Genomic DNA, 16,347 nt, shown 5'->3' with positions numbered 1-16,347 from the left:
ATATCCAAGATCAGTACAGGGTTTTCAATTCCCGTAGAGGAAGATGAGGGTCATATTTATCCCACACGATCTTGTTCTTCTCATTCAAGTGCGCACCCTCATCCGTGATGTTGATTATCGAATCTGTCTCCATAACCTCATGGCTACTGAAACCCCACTTGTCGCGTGGGATCCACAAAGTCGGTGGTGGCGATGCTACACATGGCTCCCAATATGCTGTACGCATCTCTTCGGGTGTGTAGGAGACCGCCTCGACATTGCGGCGAACCTTTTGACGTAATGCCGCGTAATCTTTGTATACGTTCGGGTGGAACCATCTCCAAAAGGCCATTGCGCGTGGGCGGCGCTCTTCGTTGATCGCTGCCACTGCATCTTCTTTCTCTTGAAGCATTTCCTCTTCCGCATCAAGAGATCGTGGTAAGAAGGTATTCAATGGGGTGAGTGCATCGTTGAGCGACATGTGTGCCAGGATGTTGCCGACCAAGAATAGGGCCATGATGATGACCGGGCCGATGGCGCCCTTGATAGCGCAAAGTCCTATCAAGCAAATCTCAGCTAGGTAGAGACCTGTTAACAAATGTTGCAGGGCTCGTGGATAGACGAGTCCCTTTGTGTCGACTTCGATGTCATATACGAAGAGGAAGTTGTATCGGTAGGCTTGGTATACAAGATAAAGTCCGAGGAAGGCAAATCCCAGAATCAAAGGTGCGATGCATGAATAGGTCAGCGCTAAGGAATCGAGTCAGTTCATCCTTGTTAAAACATGCGTAGAGCATCGCTTACCAATTACAGCCATATTAGTGAAGACGGGGAAGACATTGCCCCAGCTGAGACTGGCAAGTTCGGCCCATCCTTGAAACAGACGACGAGGGGAATAGGCAAAGAACGTGGTGACAAATTTGAACACCAAGGCGCTGACAATTTGAACAAGGGCCATGGAACTCATGCTCAATCCCTGCAGCATGAAGTAAGAGATGTAGAAATTGGTGGCCTTGGGTAGGTTCTGCGCCAGCAGATCTTTGACTGAGAGCGGATCCTTGACAATTTGTGCAGTGGCAGCTGATGCAGCCGATGTCAAGGTCGTGACCAAAAACACTTGTACCACTTGAAAGACAAAGTGAGCGCTTTGTGTGAACAACTCAACTCGTGCCTTTGATGGGACCCCAGCTTGTCTAGCGCATACTATACAAAACAAAAGTCAGCCAGGGGGGTTCAAAGAACAAGGCGAACTTGGAGAGCGTACTGCGACATATGATCGGTACTAGTGACATCAACGCTGCTAGGGCTGCGGCAGGCAGAAGACCCTCGATTGCTCCTTTTATAACATCGGGCAATTCAAGAATGAAACCAAGGAAGGGAATCAGCGTGCAGATATATGTGATGTTTGAAATTGCACCAACAATTGCCGCAGGGAAGGACCAAAAGATGACCATGGCCGCCAAGAATCCCTGGATTGCAAATCTCCTGACAATTCTTTGCCACCAGCTAAGATTCAATGCCGACCATACAACCTCGCGAGGTGAGACTCCAATAAAGCGGGGCGTCATATGAAACGGTTGGTGATGCGACAGGGTTTGCAGGGCGACTTGTGCATCGGCCTGGCTGTTGAATTCGACAAAGATTGCACTGAGCTGTTTCACTTCACCATTTTGGTGTTTGGCTTGCAGATTTGATACTTCTTCAGTTTTCTTTGCGAGCTCAGCCCGATACCAGTGGATAGAGTCGACCTTTTCGCCAAAAAGTTTCAGTCGATGCGTGGGACGTTTGACTTTGTGAGACCATGCTGGGTTGCTTGACTCACAGTCCAAGCACATATCGACATTCAATTCGCCTGTTTTGATTGCTTCAGTGCGGATTTTATTTGCTCGTCGAATGAGCTTGGTCTCTGCGGTTTCCAACTTCTCGGCTAGTCGATCTCGTCGATTAACCATCTTTTCCAACTTTGAGCAGTCCGAGGTAATCCAGGTACGGCGGATCGACTCTCCAAATACTTGTCGTAGTTTGTTCTCGTTTTTGTAAGCGTCCGGGACTGACATGAAGAGGAGTGTACGGGACGACATTCGAGATGCGTAGGCAGGCGAGTTGAGGTAGGCCTGTCGGAGGTTTGCATAATACAGGCTTTCTCTGACCACGACATAAAACACGAACGCTATACTGGTGAGTAAGCTGGTTTTGCAAGTGAAATGGCGAGAAACTCACTGAAGTAAACACATGCCACTATCACATTGGCATAGTATCTGTCGGGGTTCTTGACATTACTGAAACTCAAGATATCGAGCTCGGTATTTCCATTGCCCCCGGTGGCATGAAGAGGCAGCAGAATGGGCCATGTAATCACACAGCCTGTCAGGCATGTCGCAGCCAAGACGCGCAAAAACCGCAGGAAAAGATAACCGTCTAGCGATGAATGGTGGAGTACATGATTATCTTCAATTTTTAAAAATGTCCCGAGCCAGTTCACCCAGCCAGAAGGCAACTCGGGGCTCCGTTGATGTTCATGTATATCGGGCAAGTAGGATCTCGGAGCGTACCATCGGCGCTGAGTTCGCCGAAATATCAGAAAGAGACTGATCCAAAATAAAGCGTATACGAGTGCAGGTAATAGAGTCATCATCAGCGCCGAGCCTGATGAACCCCCTCCGCCGGTGAGACTACTGGCAATATCACCAGAGGTGGTCGACGCGTCACCTCGCGACGATCCAATATTTGTGTCATTATCCTGTATCGTATTAGCAAGAATGTTTCTCTATGATTTGAGGGTAATTATACCGTTATACTCGACATGGTGAGTATACTCTCCAAATCCTAGAAGAAGAAGAAAGAAAGAAAAAAAAACACAAAAAACAAGATATACCAAAAGCCAAGGAAATGACAGAAATGACAGGGAGGGGGTGGCTATATGGAGTAATTTGGCGGGGAGAAGAAGCAAAGAAAAAGCAATGCTTTTTGGTCCTTTGCGACTTGTCATTCACACTGGAGATTAGACAAATTCGTGCATGTAAGAGCTGATAGGCTCTGGAAATTAATTCAAAGGCCTAGGGTTTTGTCGATCCGATAGTTTGTGGGTCTTTTGTTGGGCCTTGGCGATATGTACGAATGTACGAACCTACGAGTGTACGCCAATCTGGTGGGGATTGTATGGATTGTAGGGATTGTAGATATTGCAGGCATTGCAGAATGGAAACTATAGCCAGTACTTTTGTACACACAATTGCAGATCCAAAAAAAAAAAAAATAGAAAAATAGAAAAATAGAAGAAAAGAGGTGAAGAGAAGAAGTGCCATAGGCCCAGATGGTGCGGGTCCAATCAAAAAAATAGATTTGGCCGATCTCCGCTGAGAAATTACACCCCCTGAATATCTTGGATCTCATATATATCTCATATATCTTGTAATGTAAGAATTTTGATAAATTAGAATATGATGTGGTGTGCTCAGTATCCCTCTATAATGATCTTGTCGCATGAATATGGTACGGAGTACGGAGTACAAGGATCATTGTACACTTTCAAGGCTGAACAAGACAGAACAGGACAGAACCTTATCAATACCTCGGCTCTTTTCCCCTCTATAATTTGCAACAATGCAAGGAGGTCATATAGCGGTGGAGGCGGGAGCCTTGGGGTTACAGCACATGAATGTTCTACTTTCTAATAATAATGTTGAGCTTGGAGCCCTATGAACTGTCATACATGCAGATAAACCGGTAGTTCTCACGTGGAACTGTTCATATCTGATGTATCTCATATGGGACACGGGCTTCTGGATCATAGATGGTAGATTATAAGACTTGAGAAAGGTAGCATGCGTTGTACCACCTACATATGCAGGGTGTAGGGAGTACAACATATGTTGTACAGAATACCTTCGAGTACCCTCGACTGTATACAAACTGGACGTGCAGACCTTGGCATGTGTAACCTCTCTTGACGTTCTCGGTCTTTCCAAATCTTTGTCTAAGGCCCTTGCTTGATCTAATATATCCATGTGTATGTCCAACCTTCGAAACGTTACACTATACCCTGGGTTTGCAACTCGTTAAAGCACATGACTTAAGTACGCTGTTCACTCTGAATAATCTTGAAACAGAAATCTCAACTAATTTCTTCGGCAAAGATAGGTAATAGTGCATATATCAACCCTGGAGGGCCTATGGGGTTGGGTATCGGGAGTGTGCCGCTGGGGGCGGGAACCCCGTCGGGATAATCCCGTTGTTACTTTATATACATATGTACATATAGTGGCCTCGATATCTGGCCAGAACATTTCTTATATATATATATATATATATGTGAAACAGGTGCCTACATCTATGTATTGTCACTCATCAACCCAAATCTTCTTCTATCTTCCATTTTGTTTACATATCGACTCTGCCTCATGTTGTCTCTCCACGGGAAAGTCGCCCTCATCACGGGCCTCGGTCAAAGTCAATCCGAGGGCTGGGGAATTGGTGCTGCCATCGCTGTTCTCCTAGCGCGACAAGGTGCGAAGATCTTCGGTGGCAATCGCACACTAGCTTCGACTCTTTCCACCAAAGAGGCCATTGAGACTGAGGGTGGAACTTGCCATGTTGTGGAAACAGACGTGACATCAGCTACATCAACGAAAGCTCTCGTGGAAGCCTGTATGGCTAAACATGGACGGATTGACATCCTCATAAACAACGTCGGGAGGTCAGAGCCGGGTTGTCCCGCTACAATGCTGGAGGAAGTCTGGGATTCCCAGGTGGACCTCAATCTCAAGAGCGTGTTTTTGATGTGTCAACATGTGCTACCGATAATGGAGCAGCAAGGTGGTGGTGCAGTGGTGAGCGTTGCCAGCATCGCCGGCTTGAGATACATCGGAAAGCCTCAAGTTGCATACTCCGCGACGAAGGCTGCCATCATTCAGTTGATGAAAACAACGGCTGTCATCTACGCACCCAAAGGTGTACGTTTGAACACAGTTGTTCCTGGGCTCATGGACACCCCCTACACAAAATGTATGGTATCCAGATATGCAGGTGGCCAAGCGGAAAGATACATGGAGATGCGCGACGCGCAAGTCCCGATGGGGAAAATGGGCGATGCGTGGGATGTTGCCAATGCTACGCTTTTCCTAGTTAGTGATGAGGCGCGGTATATCACTGGCCAGGAACTCGTTGTGGATGGTGGCATAACATCTTCGACGGGGAGGGCATAACTAGTAGAACTGCGCGGAGATATTTGAAGAAATCGGAACAGTATTCATGTCTATATGCAACATCGTTGAAATACAGTTTCAGCTCCTAATTTCACGATTTTCTTTGGAGACAGGCAGGAACTTTGTGTGTGAACCCTTCGAAACCAAGGGGCCCACTGCATCGTCGACAACTCGGGAAATTTTGACAGTCGTGAAGGCCATTGACTTCCCCACCCGATCGGCCACGGCAGAGATATCGAGGGTATCTCCAACGGTAGCAGTTGATAAATATGAAACGTGGATGTCAATGCTTGCACCTGTTCTCTCGTATCCATGTGTGGCTATCGACATGCCCCCTGCCCAATCGATGATAGCTGCAGAGACAGCCCCATGAATGGTTCCCCGGGAATTGACATGTTCCGCTGTGAGCTTAAGTCGGGCCTGCATCTGGCCCCGAGTTGCGCTAATAATATCAACATCGGATAGAAGAAGACGATAGATAGGGCTGTCATTTTTGGTTCGCTCCCAAACCCCGCGGACATGCTCCAATTCGGTGACATTCATAGTCGGTAGTCACTTCGGGCAAAGGAGTTGGGGAAATGGGTATATGGCCCCCCAAAAACACAAGATTCAAAAATGTAGGGGAAAGGGTGGAGGAGGTGGGGGGGGATTGGATATTTTTGTTGAAGTCCGAGTCGGAGGGGCCGAGAGCGGCATGTGCCGCCTTTGCAACGGAGTCGATCCGAAAAGGAACTGGGGAAGTTGGGGGATGCATATCTCGCTAGAATATCTTACTAGTGTGTGTATTGCTTTCGTCTTGGTTTGTCCCTATATGTAACTTGGATGAGATGCTCACATGGGATATCGACCTGCGTCAATTGGAGAAATATAACATATGTTGCCTACCCGTGGACGCTATACCCAAAAGTCCAATTCTATAACAAGAAAGTAATTCACGGAATTCATTCTTATACGTTGCTGTTTATGACATGGTCATATATAAAAGAATGCATCAAATATCATCATATATGAATCTTCAAAAGTCCAAGTCCAAGTGTAGATGAGGTGGAAATGGAGATGGGCGGTGAATCTGGTGATGGTTGCAGAAAAAGGGGAGATACCAACAACACCAACTCTCCTTCATTTCGCAGAATGGAAACCTCAGCAAGGACGTTCAATTCGTCCTTAGAGGCCAAGCAGCCCTTCCCTCCACTGTTGGCCGAAGACCCTATATCCCCGTCAGAACCGCAAGAGAGTTATGAAGACGAGAGTATCACGTCCCCCGGCTATGAGGAGATCGAGGTGGAGGACGATGCGGATTTCCAGTCGCATTACTCGCTAGAGCATCAATCATTCTCCGATACAGACTCCGACGATTCCTCTAATATTGACCGGAATCATCCATTTCGCCAGTCCTCCGGCTCTCTCCATGGCCCCAATGCATTTGCACCTCCGTTCTACAATCGTCCACCCACCCCTCTACCGCCCTCGCCATCACTCACTTCTCTTCTTCGGCCGCCCTTCTCGACTACTACATCACGCCCAACTACTCCAGACAGCTCTGATGTAGAGACCCCCAACGATACCGAGGCAGCAGTCGCCAAGTCAGCTCGTCGCGCAACCACCGTTCCGCGCGCCAGTCCCAAGGTTCCTACCTATGAATACTATGGCTTCGTGTTATACCTAGCTTCATCATTGGCTTTTTGTAAGTCTCATGGAAAATTAACGATACAGTCTCTTGTAATCTTCCGCATACTGACCAGACTAAGTGTTTTATCTCCTATGGTCCTATCTCCCATCGCCATTCCTCCATCAGCTAGGCATTTACTATTATCCCAACCGTTGGTGGTCGCTGGCGATCCCCGCATGGTTGGTGATGTTACTGATCTACATTTATGCTGCGCTTGCCACATATAATACAGGCTACCTTACCTTGCCCATGCACAGCATCGAGAACATTGTTGACGAGGTCGCGAATGTATCGGTGATTGACGGAAAGGCGCGGAGACGTCCCGGTGGTGCTACCAAAATGAAACCCGGTGCCACCTCCTATCAGATCATGGGCCCCCAAAATCGCAAGGTCAATTGGCGAGAAATTTGGAGTGAGGGAACCGACGCCGTCATGGATGTGCCGGTAGGGGGCGTGTGTGAGGTTTTGTATGGTCAAGACCGAGAGGAAGATTTTGATTATCCGGCTGCAGACTCATAGCTTCTCGGTTCAATTGATTTTCTTGCCAATTCAGGCTGATAACTCGGAAATATTGATATTAGTGTTTCAGTGTTCTTGTTTACTTCTGGCATATGCCCCGGGACCAATGACGTCGCTTGATAAACCCAAATATCACGTGATTGGCAGATCGGCGGTCTGGCCGCCTTCCGCCTTCCGTCTTCTACCTCGCTGCTCATATCATTCAAACTGGTAACAACGGCCATTACTATTGAGAGAATAATTTCATAATGTCAGCAAAACGGCCTTCAACCCCACCTTCGCAGACCAAGAGCTCGGGGGTAGGACAGCTTCCCCGCGGTCCTATCACCCCAGAACAACAACGGAGGATGGTAAGTTCCTTCCAAGGTTGCGACAATATCAGCCAAAATTAACTAGTCTTGGTGATAGGAAATTAGCCGCATGAAAGCTAAAGCTCTTCGTGACAAACGTGAAGCCGAACTATCCCAAGCCGTTCCAAATACCTCCCAGCCCGCAACAGGCACCAAGCGCTCGTTCACCTCGATGGCGGCATCTGATCAACCTGCTAATATGCGCGACGCATCTTCTTCAAATCGCCCACTAGACTCGATCAAGCCAGCCCGAAACTTCACACGCTATGTCGACTATGATTTTAGCAAGATGACCGACACGAAGGGTGGATTTTTGACACAAGAGGATGACCCATTCAATAAACAACTACACGTGCCGGACGAGAAAGAAGTACAAAAGCCAGCACACATGACGCAGAAGGAATGGGAACGCCATCAAATACTCCAGTCATTAAAGCGTAACCGGGAGGGACCCTTTGAACCAGGTCTAAGTGTCCTGGATGATAAAAGCAAGCAGAAGACATGTCGTGAATGTGGCAGTCTCGAGATTGATTGGAAATGGGAGGAAGAACTGAAGTGTTGCATCTGTCATGCTTGCAAGGAGAAGCATCCAGAGAAATACAGTTTGTTGACCAAGACGGAAGCCAAGGAAGATTATCTCTTGACAGATCGTGAGTACCTAACTGTCGGCTGTAAGAAGAGAGATGTGCTAATCAGACTGTGCACAGCGGAACTCCGAGACGAAGAGCTCCTTCCACGCCTTGAACGTCCGAATCCACACAAATCTACGTGGAACAGCATGATGTTGTATCTACGATACCAAGTCGAAGAATATGCGTTTTCTGACAAGAAATGGGGCTCAACGGAGGCACTGGATGCCGAATTTGAACGACGAGAAAGCGATAAGAAGCGGCGACGGGAGGCCAAATTTAAAACGAAGCTACAGGAGCTAAAGAAACGCACACGTGTGGAGGCCTACCGACGTAATCGACAAGGTGCTTCGGGCGGAGAGTTTGGCGATGATCTCGATTCTGGGCGGAAGCATGTTCATCAATGGGGCCGATCCATTGAGAATCCAGAAACTGGAATTGGTATCAAGACGTGTGTAGAATGTGGGATGGAGGTGGAAGAGCTCGAGTTCTAGACGAGTAGAATGTACCATAGCATAATTGATTAGCATACGAGACCACGAGCTAATGTAGCGTTTGAGCCTATTAAACATTACTCTTCGGTACGTAGAAAACAATTTTTAAATGGGACTTTTGTGAGAGATCTTTGTTGAACAATACTTTAATTTTGTTCTATTCTACTGTCGGAGATGTATACAATGTAATATAGTTACACCTAACTAGTTAGACTTATACATACTTACACGTTGTTACGCTTTTGATTGCTTGTTCCTATGAAACCTATTGAATCTTCTATCACATATAAGCTTCTCTCATGTGTATCTTTAATACAAGACCCTCCCTAATTCATCCAATTGCTTACCAAGATTATGATGTACCTCCAGGGTTGGAGGTAATGTGTAGGCTAATCTTCTCCATCTAGAAGGCGGTCAGCAGCCCCCCGAGGGCAAGCCATCTTCACCATAACAAAAGATCAGTGAAGGTACACTCTCATCCTCATAACATTACTATCATTGTCCGACCTTGCTCCTCTCCTTTCCATCCTCCTCCCCAGGACACCTCATTCACAGGCTGACTCGGCGTGGAACGTGGTTCCTTGCCGTCGCCATTAGGGGACTTGGTTCGCTTACTGCGGATACGATTTACCGGGTCAGGAGAAACCGAAGCTCGCACCTTACACGTCACTTGATTTACTACCGGCCTGATTTTGCTTTTGATACCTCCCGCAGTGCTTTGACCCTTCCAAACCTCGACCTGTCCTGTGTCTGTTCATGTCCTGGCAATCTCCATCAGCCATGGCTGGGATCGGAGGAATGCCCGGCGGCATGGATGGTTCGAATGGTCCACAGGGCACGGAATACACATTACAGGGTGAGCATAAATCTACTTGATTTCTTGAATGCCATTGACTGATAACCGTCTCCAGGTGTAATGCGCTTCCTACAGACAGAATGGCACCGACACGAGCGCGACCGCAACGCATGGGAGATTGAACGCGCAGAGATGAAGTCTCGCATTGGTCGATTGGAAGGTGATCTGCGCACAAGCAAACGCTTGCATGAGTCCCTTGGGAAGCATGTTCGCCTGATGGAGACCGCCCTGAAGAGGGAGAGGGAGAAGGTCAAGAAGCTTTCGAACAACGAAAAGCCTGAAGACTCTAAGGATCCCAAAGATGCTGCACGTGAAAGTGTCAACTTCCTGAAAGGTATGTCACTCGTAATTATAAGCACGCGACGTGGAAATACTGACTGAGCTATGTTATTCGCCAGCGCAACGGCCCAAGCCGAGCACGGACCATGAGAATGACGAAGAACCCGACAACGACAACCAGCACGAGGGTCAAATTGAGGATATAGACAAAGTCCGAGGATACCTGTCCAAAGCTTCTCATGAAATCGCGTACCACGTTATACCCGCCTCCCACCCGCCACCTGACTTGAACGACTCCGACATGTCCGGCCAGCTTTATGGCAATTCACAGCTGTCGCAACAGAACCTGGAGGAGGCTTATCTTCAACAGCAACGGCAGAAGGCGAATCATGCTATGGCACGTGAATTGGCCTTGCAAAACCATCAGCCGATATCTAACCATTACTCCGACAATGCCATGGCTCGTGCTCAAAACCAGTATCTTTCTCGGGATTCCATGGATCGACGGTCCATGGACCAACAGCAAGCCCCCGTCGCAGCAATGGAAAATCGAACCCAAGCATACGAACAGGGCACAGCGGATGATCGTCCAAACCGGGCATACACGGCCCAGGGCCCCCGAGTGGTTGTCAAGGAAGATGTGAACCTGCAAAGCTTGAACGAGGAAAGAACAGAGGATGTAGATGGGTGGAATTTCGACGAACCGGCGGAGCAGGAACTCGTGGTCACTGAACCCATCCCGCCTCATCGCCCGGATACCGATGCTTTTCCAAATGCCAACTTTACACGCCCCGAATCGACTAAGGGCGGGCCTCTCTCTCACGGAAGGAATAACTCGGGATCAAGGCGCAAGAGCGAAGGTGCAATTGAAGCCCGGGAAGCGGGCGCGACCCTAGCACCGAAGCAAGATTCCCTCTTTAGAGTCCAGTTTTCGCTTCGTGGCCACTTGGATGTGATTCGATCTGTCACCTTCACCGGTGATGATAGCCTAGACGAGCCCGAGATTTGTACTTGCAGCGACGATGGAACGATCAAGCGATGGAGCATCCCAGGTGTTTCTGGTGGCCTCAGAGCTGGTTCTAGCCATGGCTCGGATGTTACGAGCAAATTTACTCATCGCGGACATGAAGGCGCTGTGACTTCTCTTGCCGCCTGCTCATCGTCTCAGAACATCACCCTTGGGGGTAATGGCTTGGTGTTTTCTGGTGGTCAAGATGCCAGCGTGCGCTTATGGGAACGTAACCGGATTGACCCTAAGGCCACCTTCCACGAGCATAAAGATGCAGTCTGGGGACTCTGCATTCTTCCCGGGACCATGGGCTCTGTCTTTGGTGACTCAAGCGGCCAGTATGGTGGTCCTGATCGAATCCTTCTGGCCTCCGGCGCAGCGGATGGCTATGTCTTTATTTGGGCTATCAGCGCCGCTCCTCCAATTCCTTCACCACCGACTGGGAATCGCCGTCAGCGGGCGAACTCTAACTCAATGCCCTCCGGTTCGAACTACCCAACCTTGCCTCAAACCAGTGCCATTCCGCCTCCGGCTTTCCATTACACCATTCTTCATCGCATTCACCGTCCCGATTCTCCCTCTCCAACATGCATTAGCCCCCTGTCTCTTGCCGGCGTCAACTTTGTCGTCTCCTATTCGGATGCCTCTATCATTGTCTACGACACGCGGACCGGCGAAGAAATTGCGGGGATGGCCAGTCTCGAGACGTATGATGGCACGCCAGCTACTGGGGTGAACTCAGTCGTCGCTACGACTGTTGGCTTTGATGGAACAGTTAATCTTGATCCTAACCGCGCGATGGCCGAAGAAGAAGAAGTGGTCCACGGGGCTACTGGATCAAGCAGCGTAGAAGGCGTAATCATCAGTGGCTACGAGGACCGATACATCCGCTTCTTTGATGCCAATAGTGGTAAGTGGCATGCAAAGGACCTTGCTTCCCCCCCACAATACGCTAATGTTTGATACAGGACAATGTACATACACAATGCTTGCTCATCCTGCTGCGATAGCCTCACTGTCATTATCTCCAGATGGACGTGAGCTCGTTTCAGCTGGCCATGATGCAAGCTTGCGATTCTGGAATCTTGAAAAGCGCAGCTGTACCCAGGAGCTGACAGGCTACCGGCTGATGCGTGGCGAAGGAGTCTGTGCCGTGGTATGGAGCAGTGATGGCCACTGGGTCGCTGGCGGTGGTGGAGACGGCGTGGTCAAGGTCTGCTCCCGATGATTGAAACGACGGAATGAAAACCCGTGTATGATTCTTCTTGCGTTATACCTGTGTGTGTGTGTGTCTCTTCGCGTCTGCTCGTCGTTTTCTGTATGATCCCATGAACTGGATGAGCGATTGGCCGGACCAGTTCTTTTGAGCATTTGCAACCGTGTTCACCGACGCTGTGTGGCCTATGATACTCTCCTACGTGATTTGCTTTTTGCCCATTTCTTTTTTCAACATGTGTACTTTTTACTTCGCTCATAACATGTTCGACAAAGATTCCCTGGCGTGCGTGGATGTTTTCTTCCCTTCAACTGTTTCGGTACATGCTCTACTTTCTATGGGAAATTGAGCATATCTTGTTCGAATATTGTGCTATTAGCTCTTGCCATGAGGCCTTCACTGGGTTTCAAGGAGTGCCTGATAGGCCTTGGATTGATCCCGATATTTGATGTATCGGTTCCTTGGTGTGGATGGTTTCTTTCTTTTCCGTTCTGCTTGAATGTGCCTATGTAGCTTGTGCCTTAGACACTGATAGCTCATGTTGTGTGTATAACATTTGAATCCATACCATTCATCGAGCAGACTCTGCCTTGTTAGACTATCATAGACTCGGGACATATGTGAAATGACCGGAACAAATACAGGTATCATTTGATGTTGACATTATTTCGCTGCGATGTCGTGGAGATATACTCTACTTCGCTGAGCTCCACGCCTCTTTGAACACAACTCTCAATCGCTTTGCTTCTTCCTCGTCCTTCAATCGCTGCTCGAGATAGCCTTGCAGATCATCCCAGAAAGCCTCCGTATGCAACACTTCCTCACCACTCGGACCTATAGCAGCCTTAGGAGGTGATTCATCCCGCTTCTCTGCAATCTCCGGTTGAGCCACAGCAGATTCAACCACCTGGGCGCCACCGATGATCATCACTCCGATCTCGACTTCTTTGCCTCCCGCCAGAATTATGGGTTCATCTGCCAATATCTCGGCCAATGTCTTCCCGGTACCAGTCACTGGCTTCCGTTTGTATAGGATCTTGATCTTGTCTAGCGGAACTTGACCACCCTGCGCATCGGTGACACGTACTTGCACAGCATCCCGGATATCCTGGACTGAGGTGGTTGAGAGAGGGGCATTGGAGATTAGGAATTCCAGAGCAGGGTTACGGGCAGACTTGACGCGAACAGTGGTTGATTTGGATGAGCCTGGTGCCTGTGTTGACCTCACTTTTTTTGGCATCGGAGGGTGAGGGGCTGAAAGGCGGGGGAGCGTGTACTGTCGTTTTTGGAAGGCATATTAGAATGATCCTCAACGGTAATTTAAGGTAGGGTTTGTTCGCATCAACACTCACGGGTACTCGTAGTCCAATTTGTTCTGGGTCGAAGACATGATCAGCACGAAGCTTGATAGGCCGCGAGTCCAGCGTGGACAAGAATGATTTAGTGAAGCTCAGCTCCGACATGGTGAGCAATTTAGACTAGCTGGTATGGATTCTTGAGGCGAAAGAGAGAGAAAGAGAAAGCAAACCCAAGGCGATGGTTGTTGGAGTCTGGAGTAGTGGAGGCCTGGACCTGGGTGTTCACTTGATGCCGCTGGGACAATAGACACCTGAACTATAAGGCATGAATTGGAAATAGTTAGTACACCGCTTTTCATAACTTCTGTATTGCCGAATGTCACCGCCCGAAGAAAAAAAAAAAAAAGACGGAAAGAATCTACAAGCTCCCCCCAGAAAGCAAACACCATTAACGTCCCCATACACACCACTTTTTCACAATGGGTGTCGGTCGCCGTATGAAGAAGCAGGGCCCTCCGGCCCCGCTCGACGAGTCAAAAATTACAATGCTTAAGAAACGCAAGGCTGGCGGGGCTGAGGCGCCTCCGAAGCCTGCACCAGCAAAGCGTCGCAGATCTGACGCCGATGAGGCTGCCTCGAAAAAGGAAGTCCCAAAGAAGAAGAAGGTCAATGGTGCTACTCCCAAGGCCGATTCCAAGGAATCTAAGAAGCAACCGTCGGCCACAAAGAAGGCCGTGCCTGTGCCTGTGCCTATGTCTGATGATGATGAGGATATGGAAGATGATGATGAGTTCGGTGATCTTGATGGAATCAGTGAAGGCTCAATGGATAGCGACGATGAGGTTGAAGGACTGTCAGACCTAGAGGATGACAACTCAGTTGTCGATTCTGACGAGGAGGGCCACACCCGTGGAGCCATGTTCTCCGACGACGAGGACTCCGATGCCGAAGAGAGATTGACCGCCGCAAACATCGAGGGTCTGTCGCGGAAGTTGGATGCTGAACAACAAGAGGAGGAGGAAGCCGCTGAGCAGGAAATGCAGGGAAGCTGCTCTGCAGACCAACATCGCTGCACCCGATGTGTTTGCCGACCAAACCCAGCAGGGACTCGCTCCCGATCTGCAGCTGCTTCGCCAACGCATCACAGACACCATTCGAATCCTGGGTGACCTGAAGACCCTCGGCCTGCCCGGTAAGTCGCGTACCGACTATATCGATCTCCTGCTCGACGACATCTGCACATACTACGGCTACACTCGATTCCTGGCCGAGAAGCTGTTCAACCTGTTCACCCCCAGGGAGGCCTTTGCCTTCTTCGAAGCTAACGAGACTCCTCGACCTGTCGTAATCCGTACCAACACTCTACGAACCAACCGCCGCTCCCTCGCCCAGGCCCTCATCAACCGTGGTGTTGTCCTCGAGCCCGTTGGCAAATGGTCCAAGGTTGGCCTGCAAGTTTTCGAGTCTCCGGTTCCCCTGGGTGCCACCCCCGAGTACCTCGCCGGTCACTATATTCTCCAGGCTGCCTCTTCTTTCCTTCCCGTCATGGCTCTCGCACCCCAGCCTAATGAGCGTGTCCTCGATATGGCCTCTGCCCCCGGTGGTAAGACAACATACATGTCTGCCCTGATGCGCAACACTGGCTGTGTCGTCGCAAACGATGCCAGCAAGCCCCGTGCCAAGGGTTTGATTGGTAACATTCACCGTCTCGGCTGCAAGAACACCATTGTGACGAACATGGATGCCCGCACTGCTTTCCCCAAGGCCATGGGTGGCTTCGATCGTGTTCTGCTTGATGCTCCTTGCACCGGTACTGGTGTCATCTCGAAGGATCCCGGTGTTAAGACCTCCAAGAACGAGCGTGATTTCCTCGCTATTCCCCACATGCAGCGCCAGCTTCTTTTGGCTGCAATTGATTCCGTTGACCATGCCTCCAAGACCGGTGGATATGTTGTCTACTCTACTTGCAGTGTGACGGTGGAAGAGAACGAGGCTGTTGTGCAATATGTGCTTCGCAAGCGTCCCAATGTCAAGATCGTGGACACCGGTCTTGGTAGCTTCGGTAGCCCTGGATTCCTCAGCTATATGGGCAAGACTTTCGATCCCAAGATGGCACTCACCCGCCGTTACTTCCCTCACCGCGAGAACGTTGACGGTTTCTATGTCTGCAAGCTCAAGAAGACTGCCGTGACCCCTGTGGCCAAGTCGGATGATACCGAACCCCGTTCCAAGGGTCCCAAGAAGTCTCGTAGTGTTTCTTCAGCTGCCTCCACGGACGACGAGTCCATTGACAAGACCCCAATTGTTGATGAGAATGGACACGCCGCTGATTTCGAGGGTGGCGCTTTCAGCTCATTCGAGGATCCCGAGGACGTTGAGCGTATCGCTCGTGCCGAGCGCAACCGTCTGCGTCGCAAGGGTCTCAACCCTAAGGGTGTTCTGAACAAGCCCAAGAAGAGCAAGGTAGAGGTGTCAGAGAAGACAACCGAAACGGTGACGCCAAGCCAGGAAGAAGAGACCAAGACCGTTGGCTCAAAGAAGACTGTGGTTAAGGAAGATAAGAAGCCTGCCAGCAAGGCCAAGGAGGAGAAGAAGACTGCGACCAAGGGCAAGGTTGAGAAGAAGGATAAGAAGTCGGCCAAGAAGGCTAGCAAATGATCAATGCCTTGATCATGTATCGCTTGTGTATAATTCTTCGTTTTTCGTTCTTCGGGCAAGTCAAAAGCATCATGTATTAGGTCCGGGACCCGGCGCATTGGATATACCTTTTGTTCAATTAAGATCAAACTGTGTTTAAAATAAAATAACAAAAAAAGAGTAAAAACAAAACAATTTGATGTAAGGT

At 49.3% G+C, this 16,347-nt stretch overlaps 8 protein-coding genes across 8 annotated transcripts; 5 read left to right on the top strand and 3 right to left on the bottom strand.

The window, feature by feature from the left end:
* Positions 1 to 10: 10 nt before the first annotated feature.
* N7487_000033 (uncharacterized protein) lies at positions 11 to 2,784 on the bottom strand (the record flags this gene model as incomplete). Its single annotated transcript, XM_056867782.1, has 5 exons — positions 11 to 729; positions 784 to 1,182; positions 1,244 to 2,149; positions 2,200 to 2,719; positions 2,770 to 2,784. 5 exons carry the CDS (start codon positions 2,782 to 2,784, stop codon positions 11 to 13), a joined length of 2,559 nt encoding a protein of 852 aa, XP_056732566.1.
* A 1,595-nt stretch (positions 2,785 to 4,379) lies between these two features.
* N7487_000032 (SDR family NAD(P)-dependent oxidoreductase) lies at positions 4,380 to 5,183 on the top strand (the record flags this gene model as incomplete). Its single annotated transcript, XM_056867781.1, has 1 exon — positions 4,380 to 5,183. The coding sequence occupies one exon, from the start codon at positions 4,380 to 4,382 to the stop codon at positions 5,181 to 5,183; it is 804 nt and encodes a 267-aa protein (XP_056732565.1).
* Positions 5,184 to 5,261: 78 nt separating this feature from the next.
* On the bottom strand, positions 5,262 to 5,726 carry N7487_000031 (PaaI family thioesterase; the record flags this gene model as incomplete). Its single annotated transcript, XM_056867780.1, has 1 exon — positions 5,262 to 5,726. The coding sequence occupies one exon, from the start codon at positions 5,724 to 5,726 to the stop codon at positions 5,262 to 5,264; it is 465 nt and encodes a 154-aa protein (XP_056732564.1).
* A 588-nt stretch (positions 5,727 to 6,314) lies between these two features.
* On the top strand, positions 6,315 to 7,371 carry N7487_000030 (uncharacterized protein; the record flags this gene model as incomplete). Its single annotated transcript, XM_056867779.1, has 2 exons — positions 6,315 to 6,867; positions 6,932 to 7,371. The coding sequence occupies 2 exons, from the start codon at positions 6,315 to 6,317 to the stop codon at positions 7,369 to 7,371; spliced, it is 993 nt and encodes a 330-aa protein (XP_056732563.1).
* A 248-nt stretch (positions 7,372 to 7,619) lies between these two features.
* rad14 (DNA repair protein RAD14) lies at positions 7,620 to 8,844 on the top strand (the record flags this gene model as incomplete). The annotated part of the gene is made up of 3 exons (XM_056867778.1): positions 7,620 to 7,721; positions 7,780 to 8,371; positions 8,429 to 8,844. 3 exons carry the CDS (start codon positions 7,620 to 7,622, stop codon positions 8,842 to 8,844), a joined length of 1,110 nt encoding a protein of 369 aa, XP_056732562.1.
* Positions 8,845 to 9,582: 738 nt separating this feature from the next.
* On the top strand, positions 9,583 to 12,435 carry N7487_000028 (cell differentiation and development protein Fsr1). Its single transcript, XM_056867777.1, has 4 exons — positions 9,583 to 9,700; positions 9,756 to 10,034; positions 10,099 to 11,898; positions 11,957 to 12,435. The coding sequence occupies exons 1-4, from the start codon at positions 9,601 to 9,603 to the stop codon at positions 12,214 to 12,216; spliced, it is 2,439 nt and encodes an 812-aa protein (XP_056732561.1). The 5' UTR covers positions 9,583 to 9,600; the 3' UTR covers positions 12,217 to 12,435.
* Positions 12,436 to 12,898: 463 nt separating this feature from the next.
* Positions 12,899 to 13,667, bottom strand: N7487_000027 (uncharacterized protein; the record flags this gene model as incomplete). Its single annotated transcript, XM_056867776.1, has 2 exons — positions 12,899 to 13,480; positions 13,557 to 13,667. The coding sequence occupies 2 exons, from the start codon at positions 13,665 to 13,667 to the stop codon at positions 12,899 to 12,901; spliced, it is 693 nt and encodes a 230-aa protein (XP_056732560.1).
* Positions 13,668 to 13,981: 314 nt separating this feature from the next.
* On the top strand, positions 13,982 to 16,160 carry N7487_000026 (rRNA (cytosine-C5-)-methyltransferase NOP2; the record flags this gene model as incomplete). The annotated part of the gene is made up of 2 exons (XM_056867775.1): positions 13,982 to 14,493; positions 14,546 to 16,160. The coding sequence occupies 2 exons, from the start codon at positions 13,982 to 13,984 to the stop codon at positions 16,158 to 16,160; spliced, it is 2,127 nt and encodes a 708-aa protein (XP_056732559.1).
* Positions 16,161 to 16,347: the final 187 nt, after the last annotated feature.

Source organism: Penicillium crustosum (genome assembly GCF_028827405.1).
Source record: "Penicillium crustosum strain IBT 35664 chromosome Unknown utg000001l_segment0_segment0, whole genome shotgun sequence".
NCBI classification, from domain to species: Eukaryota; Fungi; Ascomycota; class Eurotiomycetes; order Eurotiales; family Aspergillaceae; genus Penicillium; species Penicillium crustosum.
The sequence above is the reverse complement of the archived record's forward strand: the minus strand, read 5'-3'. Positions and strand labels throughout refer to the sequence as shown.